Source organism: Lycium barbarum, chromosome 3 (assembly GCF_019175385.1).
Source record: "Lycium barbarum isolate Lr01 chromosome 3, ASM1917538v2, whole genome shotgun sequence".
Classification (NCBI taxonomy): domain Eukaryota; kingdom Viridiplantae; phylum Streptophyta; class Magnoliopsida; order Solanales; family Solanaceae; genus Lycium; species Lycium barbarum.
Genome location: NC_083339.1, coordinates 22,988,309 through 22,999,985, shown reverse-complemented (window position 1 = coordinate 22,999,985; position 11,677 = coordinate 22,988,309). Strand labels below are relative to the sequence as shown.

General features: G+C 33.4%; 1 protein-coding gene across 1 annotated transcript; it reads left to right on the top strand.

Moving 5' to 3' along the window:
• The first annotated feature begins 1,720 nt into the window (after positions 1-1,720).
• Positions 1,721-9,143, top strand: LOC132630770 (vacuolar cation/proton exchanger 3-like). The gene is made up of 11 exons (XM_060346358.1): positions 1,721-2,188; positions 2,896-2,963; positions 3,068-3,096; positions 4,178-4,374; positions 5,793-6,011; positions 6,691-6,822; positions 6,935-7,051; positions 7,155-7,208; positions 7,890-8,006; positions 8,131-8,221; positions 8,787-9,143. Exons 1-11 carry the CDS (start codon positions 1,892-1,894, stop codon positions 8,840-8,842), a joined length of 1,377 nt encoding a protein of 458 aa, XP_060202341.1. The 5' UTR covers positions 1,721-1,891; the 3' UTR covers positions 8,843-9,143.
• The last annotated feature ends 2,534 nt before the right edge of the window (positions 9,144-11,677 follow it).

Here is an 11,677-nt window from a genome sequence, read left to right as displayed (position 1 = left end):
TAAGGTGTTCGTTTCCCTCTTTCTTTGGCACGAATCCAATTAGAATATAAATACAAGCATTCAATCACAAATCCACTCTATTCCCATGTTTTGTACTTCAAATCTTTATATCTTGTTATTTTAATGATTCCTAACGTATTATTTTAGTTATCATCATCGATTACTTCTTTGGACTCAATACGAATTTCATAAGTTATTCGGAGGCTACCGACCTTATGTCACTCCGAAAGGCCAAGATCAGATCATTGAATTCTCATCCAAAATCAGCTCCAGGATCAGGCTTTGCGGAAGGAAAGCGGAAGGACTCAGAACTTTGCGCTTTCCGTCCGCATCGCGGAAGGAAAGCGGAGTCCTGCACAGTTTCTTTTTTTTCCGGTCTAGATCAATAATGGTATTTACGTATGAATAAATGCATTGTATATATATATAAATGTATTGCACTATTTTACTACACCGTGGCGCGCTATAGTCAGCCAGGCATAGCGCGTAGATGCGCACACCACTGCAGTGGGCATGTTATGATATTGCCCCGGACGCGGGCTAATGATGATATAACACCGAGCCTTAATGGCCGGGTATTATTTTACACATATAACACCGAGCCTTACGGCCGGGCATAGATACTATCTATTACGTGTATATATATATATATATATATATATATATATATATATATATATATATATATATATATATATGTAAGCATACCAATGATTTTATCATGCATAGTATCTTGTGCTACTTCCAGATATTTGGTTTTCTTTTGCATTTACTAATGTTACATTACATCTTAATTATGTTGTTACCCTCCTGCCTTACATACTCAGTACTTTTATCCGTACTGACATCCCATTGCACGGGACGCTGCATTCCGTGATGCAGGTTCTGACAAAGTTATCGGGGAGCAACCGTAGTAGGGATTTTCCAGCTTCAGCGGTGTTACCAAGCACCACTACTCCGGGCTTGCTATCTTTTGGGTATTTTTCTGTTAGTATAATATATGTTCATATGTATACTCTTAGAGGCTCCTGGATATTGTGGGATATGCAAATATTATGTATGGCCTTGTCGGCCTTGTTTTGGCTTCTTGACACTTTTCTGATAGCCTTGTCGGCTTTATAAAATACTTTATGTTGTAGCGACCTTGCCGGTCCGCATATGTGCATATGAGTTGAATTATCGAACATTTCTATGTTGGACCTTTTCCGCGAGCAGATGTTCTTTGAGTTATGGTATGTGATGTCCAGGTAACGGTTAAGTCAGGTGACTCTCGGCCTACGGGTTGGAGCCTATCATACTCCTCGTTGGGGGTGTGACAAAGATAGTCGTGGAGAATTTCATGGACCAAAAAATTAACAGAAGGCAAATATATAAGACAATTTGTAAACGTTAAAAGTATATGTAGACCTTTTGTTGCAGCATGTTAAGCTATGTTGCTCGGACTCTCCAAAAATACTGCCACTCCCGTGTTACAGTCCCCAATAATGCACTATTTTTGGAAGATCTGGCACGCATTGACAATATTTTTGTAGAGTCCTAACAATATAGATATTGGAGTAGTGCAAGCTAGTAAAATAAATTCACCACCGGTAACAAAGTCGAGTTTCTTCCAATAATATCAATACTCCAATCAATTATATATATTAAAAAACAGAAATTTCGTGGAAATTGCTCGCATGATCCCAAATATAGTTAATTGCCTATAAGGCCACCGTACTCAAACAGACAGTTACCACAGTGATCAAAAAAGCATTGAGAATAAGCCTTGCATTTGATTCTCCACATATAATTATCTATCTGAGTTACGTTTCTTATCATTACATATTCAAAACTATTTGCATCAGCATTATTAAACCAAATACACAAAGTATTTTTTTTTTTTTTTAAAAGAATGGCTTCATCAGCACCAGGAGCAACAGAAACTTGGCTTTTAGAAAATGGAAACATTAAGCCCTTAAACAAAGAGATGAGGCATGGACATGGCCGTAGCCATGGTCGAACGGCTCACAACGTGTCGTCTTCGTCTCTTCGAAAGAAGTCCGATCTTACCCTTGTCCGGAAAGTGCCTTGCACTATTGTTAGAGATGTTCTTGCTAATATTCAAGAGGTCATTTTTGGAACTAAGCTTTTTGTTCTCTTCATTGCCATCCCATTAGCCATTCTTGCTCATTACGCAAACTTTGGAAGAGTAAGTCCCTCTTTTCTTTCCTTCATTTTTTGTATATTATCTATGGTCACACAATTTAATATGATATTATAGTGGACAATTGGTTGTTTTGAATTCAAATTCCATGGTTGCCCAAAAACCAAAAAATATTTCCACGTGTTTTGAGGGCAGTGACAGAGTCGGAAATTTCACTAAATGGATTCAAAATATAAAATTTAAAGTACATAGACAAAGAAGCCTAGGGGATTCAATGTATACTCTATATACATTAAAATTTAACCTTATACATACAATGCAATTCTCAGGCAAAAGGAATTTGAAGGAACCGCCTTGTGCTGTCCTATCTCCTCCCATGATGCGCGAGCGGGGTGTTGAATATATAATACTCCATAATTAAGTAATTAAAAGTGTATTCTGTTTAATAGCTTAAGGTTTCAAATGAGATGATTACGCAAACTCAATAGATTATGAATTGAACGTGACATTAATAAGAACAAAACATTTTTTTGAAAAAGTCTATTCAATGTTTGGGCAATATATTATTCTTACATTTTCTAGCAAGCAAAGATGATTATTTATGTTTATTTTTTTTTTTTCATTTTGAACAACCAAAAGAGCCGTTGAATAATATGGATCTGAGAAGATATGCTTTAATAGTTTATGTGAATTCTTGATTAATTTATTTCATTCTACTGACATTCTTTTTTAATTTTTGTCTGTAATATCAGTCGTGGGTTTTTGGATTGAGTTTAGTTGGACTCACTCCATTGGCTGAACGGGTCAGCTTCTTGACAGAGTAAGGATATTGTTTCCCTACTGTATAAATCAAACTTGATTTGATTTATTTAATCTACTACAAGAATCTGATTATTTATCTTTTTTGATCGTTTTGAATTGCAGACAAATAGCTTTCTTCACGGGTCCAACCGGTATATTACCATCTTTTCTTATCCTTTCTTTGCTTTCTTTTGAATCCACAAAAATAAAATGGTTATCAGTTACAATTTCTCCAACAAAAAAAAACAAAAACAAAAGAGAAGATAAGATTGAAGTGCATTTCTGTATCAATTCTATATCATGACAGAAGAGGACCACAACTAACATTAGAAACTTGTAAATTGAATTAGCGAAATCAGAAATTTCGTGAGGGACGTTTTGAATTTAATATATATGCGCAAAGGGCAATATTTGGCTTGTATACAATATGATTCTCCGATAAAGGATGTTGAACTGATCACCCTTCGGCCTATGTAACTTCAACACTGAATTCACTCTTCGGCCTAGGCTGTCTACATCACACCCCTTAGGGTGCAGACCTTCCCCGAATCCTACTAACGCAGGCTGCTTTGTGCACCGACTACCCCTGCCCTTTTATGATCAACAACCTCTTGCTAGTTTATATTTAACTTAACACGAAAAGAGGGAAAATGAAATAGATGAAATAATTAGGGTTTTGATTCTAAGGAGCCGTTTGGACATGGTTTGAAATTATGTTTGGACATGTAAGATATCTTAAGTTGTATTTTCTCTTATAGACATAAAAACTCACAAGTTGTGAAAACTATCAAAGCATTCCAATTCTTATACAATCTTACCAAATGAGCAAGTCATAATTCATAATAAAATTAATACGCTACTAGAAGGCCTTTCTAAAAAATACAACATCAATTGATCAAACTTTAGTTCAATAAAAATGAAAAAATTGACATGAATAGTAATGTAACTACTTTATAATATAATCCTCCCACATAGTAGACATAAATAAAGGTTGGTGGAATTAATGAGGTTGGTAAATGATTTGTGGGAGTAATTGTTAAAAATATTTCCCAACTTGTGGATCTCTTTTTTATAAAATATAAACTTATGGATCAAGTTTTATATTTAATTTTTTAGAAGCCATGAGATGAAATGCATGTCCAACGCTGGTTTCATCTCATGATTTCAAATCATGGTTGCAAACCGCATGTGCAAACGCCTACTAATTATTGTATGTTTAATTTGTTTGATCAGTTGGAGGGCTTCTAAATGCAACGTGTGGGAATGCGACGGAACTCATTATAGCAATATTTGCTCTGACGCAACACAAAGTAGATGTTGTTAAGTACTCCCTCTTGGGCTCTATTCTTTCAAATCTTCTTCTGGTTCTTGGCACCTCACTCTTCTGTGGTGGCATTGCAAATCTCTCCAAGGAACAAAAATATGACAGAGTAAGTTCATTAATTCCTTCACTAATTGAAAGTGTAAATTAACAATGAACAATTTTTGTAGCTAAACAATAAAATTCGTCGCTAATCTTATTTATTGACGGATTTCGACATATTAAAGAATTATTTTATTAGCTATGAGCAATTTAACGACGAAATTTGTAGCTAGTTTTTTTTTTAAAAAAATAATTTCTTTTAATAGTGAATTACTTTAAAAGTTTGTAATTTTTCACATACTAATATACTATACGGAAAAGGGCCAAAATTACCCCTGAACTTTGAAAAATAGTTCATCCATACCCTTCGTTATACTTTAGGGCCAATTATACCCTTACAGTTATACTATGGGGTCAATTATACCCTTCTGTTGTTGTCACGTGGCATCATCCCAGCCCTTCAAAATTATTTTACCCTCAAATAATTTTTTACTCACTAAAATAACTCAATCCGACCCGAATTTTTTTTTTTTAGCAAAAATAATGCGGATAGTTTTTATATTTTTTTCTGGAAAAATTATCCGTATTATTTTTGTTGAAAAAACAAATTCGGGTCGGATTGAGTTATTTTAGTGAGTAAAAAATTATTTGAGGGTAAAATAATTTTGAAGGGCTGGGATGATGCCACGTGGCAACAGTTAGACAGAAGGGTATAATTGACCTCATAGTATAACTGTAAGGGTATAATTGACCCTAAAGTATAACGAAGGATATAGATGAACTATTTTTCAAAGTTCAGGGATAATTTTGGCCCTTTTCCGTATACTATAAGGATTGGGTGCAAATGCACGTGCACACGTGTTATCTTGAAGTCAGACTATATTTTGCGGTGCACTAGTGGTACTTTAAAATTCTGAATCGGTTTATGTCACTCATTATTATGTTTCATCAGTTAAAACGTAACTTATGTACAACAATATTTAAGAATTTAAGTTATATGTATTGATAGTATAATTATTTTTACATAGTAATCTTAATATCTACCGATGCACTAGTACCTTAAAATTATGAATTCTGTCACTCACTATTTCTGTTAATTCTGATTAAGGGATAACTTATGTACAACAATCTTTTACTCCATATGCATGTTTCAATTAGTTTGTTTACTTTTCTTTTTATTCTGTAACTCTTTAGTTTCAACTTTTCACATGACATGTTAAAGACCGCAAGATGAAAGGGTATTTTGGTACATCCTACCTATCTTTAGTTAATAACCACAAGATTCAAAAAACTTCTTTACTTTCTTAAACTCCGTGTCAAGTCAAAACTAGACAAAGAAATTAAAATGGATAAAATAATAGATTTATATTATGTGGGCATATAGATTAATTCTAATAATATATTTTTAACATGTTGTAATGCCTTACTATGAAAGTTGCACATATAAGTTAAAGTAATATTTTTTGGTTTTATGTGATTGAGCAGAAACAAGCGGATGTGAACTCGCTGCTTCTGCTATTAGGGCTATTATGTCACATACTGCCGTTACTGTTCCGTTACGCTGGAGTTGGAGAATCAGCAAAAATAACAGCAGAAGCAGTATTGCAGCTATCAAGAGCCAGCTGCATAGTCATGCTCATTGCCTACTTTGCTTACCTTATTTTCCAGTTGTGGACTCACCGCCAACTTTTTGATGCAGAAGCCGTAAGTATCACTTTTCTCCCTTTAATTTCTATATACTGACGGTACACAATTTTACACAGCTAAGTAAAGATGACATGACGTATTAGACTTCAGAACTCAATTAAATTTTGACGGGTTAAACTTTAAATTTGTTCGTACGTCCTTCAAATATTTTAAATTATTAATTATTATGACTTATAGTATTTTATATGTAGTATCTAAATATGTAAATTATTTTAAAAAAAAAACTCAAAGATTGTATGTCTAAATTCACGGTCAAAATAAATAAGTTTCACTCTCAAAATGTATCAAATAAATTGTGAGGGAGGGAGTAAGAGTTTAATATTTGTTGAACTTTAGCGATTTTTTCACATGTATATTTATGCTCTTTCCATATCTCCGGATATATGGTGCCAAATTGTCGCCCCTTTCCTCATCCCTTTGATAATAGAGTTTTCTTTCTTTGTGGATTTATTAGTTAGAACCTATTAATAATATGCTACATATGCCTCTAACAATTGATGATTATCTTAACTTTAGTATCTTATAAATGGACAAACACATTACACCTGTTAAAATACAATGATAGTGTAAAAGTTCTGGTGTCGGTATATATAAGCTAAATCTTTCCTCATTTAGCTATTTTGTGACTCGATTCATGTTGAATTTGACTAAATTATAAAATATATATCATAATCAGGAAGTTAATGAAGAAGATGATGACGCAGAGGATGAGGAAGCAGTGCTTGGATTCTGGAGTGCATTTGCATGGTTGGTGGGAATGACTCTTATCATTGCTCTATTATCTGAATATGTTGTTGGTACCATTGAGGTCAGTAATGAACAATTATCTTTTCATCATAAATTAGAATCTTTTTTTTTTTTTTACAAAAAAAGGAAGAGTTTTTGAATTGTGAAGTCCTGGCAATATTGAAATTAAACAGGCAGCATCAGATTCTTGGGGAATATCTGTGAGCTTCATCAGTGTTATTTTGTTACCAATTGTTGGAAATGCTGCAGAACATGCTGGGGCTGTCATTTTTGCTTTCAAGAACAAGTTGGTATGTAGAATTTCAATAATGAAAAAGATCCATATATTGTTTTCATATTCATGCTCTCATAATAAGAAAACTTATAAAGGGATTTTATGCATAATTAATGCAGGACATTTCCTTGGGAGTTGCCCTTGGCTCAGCAACTCAAATTGCCATGTTTGTGGTGAGTATCTTACTCCAATATATACCCTCTTTTTTGGAGTTTAATTTCTATACTCTGGTAATGTAAAATTTTTACACTACGAGATCACTTAAAAGATAATTACAAGTAAATAGTACTTCCGTCGTCCTCAATTTATGTGTCACTGTTTGGATTTCGAGAATCAAATCAAGTTTTCTCTGACTGAGATTTTTTCGTATGCCTTTTAAATATTTTAAATTATCAATTATATTAACTTATAATACTTTTTACATTGTTTCCAAATATGTAAAATTTATTTTAAAAAAATGTAAAATTTATTTTTAAAAAATGTAAAGATTCCATGTCAAATTTTAAAAATTTTGATTCTCGAAATCCAAATGATGCCACATAAATTAGGATAGAGGAATAGTTTGTAATTGTAACCTAAAAAATAAGGCAGGTTACTGCTACAACATGTTAATTAAAATATACTTATAATGTAAAATTATTACGTTGTCAATATGTACACTATAAGTTAAATCCATTTATTTCACCTACTTTTCCACTTAAATCTTTGACATTTACTCTTTTATCACCAGAATATAATAACTATTTCTTCATTTCCAGTTGTATTAAATTAAGTAATCTTTCTAACCCAAGGTTTATATTTTTCATTTTTCATTTTCAACTAATTATGATAATCTTGTGGTTTTCATCATTCAGGTGCCATTATGTGTGATTGTTTCATGGATTATTGGTGTGAGAATGGATCTTGATTTTAATCTTCTTGAGACAGGCTCCCTTGCTTTGGCAATAATTGTCACAGCTTTCACTCTACAGGTAGTTTTGGGTCACTATATTTGTAATAGCTCCTAATTAAGAGAAAAATATATGCAAAACTGATGAATTCATATTTATTAATCAGACTAAATGTGAATAATGACACTTACAATTAAACTTGCAGGATGGAACATCTCACTATATTAAAGGATTAGTCCTCCTGCTCTGTTACATTGTCATCAGTGCATGCTTTTTCGTTTCCAACAGACCACAAAGTAAGATTTCGATCTAGTTTTTTTTTTCTTTCTCTATTTACATCCACTGACAATGTAATGAAAATTTTACACTTCAGTGCAGTGTAGTTGAACCTGCTATAAAATGAAACTTACCTTGTAGTTCAGGTTATAAATTTCACTTTTATAGATAGTTATATGTAATTATCTTAAATTACACTACAAAAATTAAAATTATATTAGCTACGAATTTCATCGCTAATTTGTTGCTATATAGCTCGAAGCTAACAATGTTTTTGATAATCTAGCCCTAATCCGTCGCTAATTCCTATTTTTTATAGCATTATACGCCCTTTGCTTGAATCACGGACTTACTTCAATTTTGACTGTGTCTCCGTCCAGGATTTGATAGTGTAAAAGAAAAGCTTTTATATTATCAGTATATATAGATGTTAAATTCTTTTTTTCTTCTTTTCTTATGTAGCAAGAACTCATTCTTGAGTACAACATATCTTTTTCATCAACTTCAGCAGATCATGTAGTAGAAAATAATTCCAACTCTCATTTCTTTGAAAACTTCGCTAATTAAAATTCTCTTTTTGTATAGCACAACCAAATGCTGTCAACTTGGGCTCATCAACTGAGGGAATCATGAGAGTTTGATGGTCACAAACTTATCAACAAAAGGATGGAAACCAACAAAAATTGGATGCATATCTTATTCTTTGATTGCGAATATTGGGTTTTATTATTGAATCATGAGAGTATGATGTACTATTTCATTTTTGTGTGTGCTTAATGGTATGGTTGAATCATGATCATATAAGTCAATGATGTCTATATATATTTCTCAGTTCCCTGCTGTGTTATTCTGTACGTTGCTGAGGGTTTCTTGTAATAGCAACTGGTTGTAAGTTTCACTTTATTTACTGCTTTAAAAGAATAAATGAGTATTTCCATTGCAGTTGTTTAGTTCGTAAATATCTGGGCTAGCTTCTAGACTTTTTCATATAAATGTGCTGGAAATGTTGTTATTATATATATATATATATTCACACGTAATGATAGTATACAAACAAAATTATTATTCAACTCAAACTTTATAGTATATGATTATCGTTCATCTATACCGATAGTATATAAACAAAATTATGTTGTTAGTATATTTTAACCTGTTTAAAACTTTAAATCATTCAGAAATCTAATTATTATTAATTTTTGTTAAATCCTCCTTATGGTGAAGGAAGTTTGGCACGCCCTCCCCGTTTATTATCTAACAAAAGATTGCATCAATGGAAGCTAAATAGTAACCAGACAACAAAAGATGAATAGTCGTTTATATACAATGAGAGTGTAAAAACAAATTATACTATTAGTAGTATATGTTAACCTAGTTATATCATTCAGAAATGTAGTTTTTTTTTAATCCTTCTTGTGGTGAAGAGAGATTTGGCATGACCGCTACCTGTTTATTATCTAACAAAAGATTACATCAATGGAGGTTATATAGTAAACCAGCAAGAGGAATGATCATCTCATTCCTTTACAGTAATTAAAGAAGATAAAAAAAAAATATGAGGGGCTATCTCATTTTAATACAAGCTCACCAAAAAAGAACCAGAACAAATGTTAATCTGGTCATAGCCTATGCCTTTCTTTTTCCTTCTTATCCTGAAATTAGTCATTCTAAGTTTATTAATTCTGAAAACTCCTATAGGACTTGTTATGGGGTTCGTGTGAAGAGTTTTCTTTCTATCTATGGAGTGGAAATGTACTGAAGAAAATTTGAATAGTTCAAGTTTGGTGACACGACGGTCACAACCATAAAGTGTTCATCTCATGGGAGCATGAGGTGTGCTAAGTCTGATATTGCATGTGAGTATGAAAGGCTAAGTTGAGTGTCGATAGGATGGCATTGTGTATATCAAGCACAAATGGTTTGTCGTTCTTTACAGAAATGTCTATTGGCTTTAGATCAGTGGGGGAAGTTACCCATGGTGATTGAATCTTATGAGAATAGGCGGTTGTAATCCTTCAGTAGAGGGCGCGTTGCCGATTTTCTTGATATTTCGAAGATGTTAATAAAAAGGGTCATTTTGGGCCAATAATTTGTTGATTTTGTGAGATATACCATAGTTGTTGAAGTGCAAGGATGACGAGTGACACTAGCATGGCGTTCTCAAAGGTTATAGTGTCAGAAGTGGGATGAATCTATTAAGTTGTCATGGAATGAGGCCACTCTATTTTTGAAGTGAATGTTAAAGGAACACGAATTGGTCGGTATGTATGACTACGTCGTAGGCTACTATGGGGACACTGATCAACTAATGGAAATAACTCTAGTGATGGACAAGTGTAAAAATTTATTACTTGAGGTGCTATTAAATGTTGCACTAAGATTTCGAGGAAGTATGTGGGCATTGTATCAGTTGCCTAGGACTCGACAAGTTTCTACAATTGCTGGTGATGTGGTGGAGTTGACCAAATGAGAGGAATAATCGCATGATTTGCTGGAGGCATTCTGGTTCTGAAAAACAAGGCAAGAGGTGATTCTTCATTGGCAAGCTTCACTTAAGGAACCTCGAGCGAAGTGTCCGTCAATAAGGACATTTAAAGTGGTAGATCAATGGTAGATGTTAACTAATTCATGTTGTAAAGAGAATTTAGGAAGTTGAATTAAGGATCCGTAATACCGGTTGAAACCAAAAGAAATGGATTTACTATAGTACATTTGGGTATCGATGTTGGGTTGGTAACCTTGTAAACAAAGATGGAAGAAGGATTATTCATTTAATGTATTTTTGGCAAGGATACTTGTATGGAACTATATGAGAACGTTAGTAGAATTGTGTGCAAGGTAAGTAAGGATCCCCCTACAGACGATGGACCAGTGCAGTGATGGTTCAAGTAATTGCATCGCCAATAGCTGACCTTATTAGGGTAACCAGGGTTGGCTGCTACTTTCTGGTAGAAAGTCTTCATGAAGGACTGTACATATGATGTGCTTGATTTAGAGGAGTATTCAGTTTTAAGGTTCGAGTGAGACAAGCAAAACTTTCAAACTACTACCTCTGTGATTAGCTTAGCTATTTGCAAGGTTATGCTATTTCGATACACCCCTCGAGTGGGTTTGTATGGTTTTCAGTTGATAATAGTGAACGTCATTGTGAATGGATTATGGAAAATGAAGAATCGGGGTAAAGGAAATTTCTATTTCGATTTGAGAGCATTAAGGATCATCTTTAGACAAAGGATTTGAATTCGAAGCAACGAGATTACATGAGTCAGATATGGAATATGGTGACGTTATCTTGCTCCATTTAGATGGGGTGTAATTTTATTTATGCTTGAAGAAGGAAGTCTACAGAATTTGACTTAGTGTAATGACAAAGTGTCATGGGGTTTTGCAATTGGCGACTGGTGAGGTGCAAATTTCAGATGAATGATGTGATAAAATAGATGGAAAGACGACTTGCATTGTACCAAGGTGTGTAATTT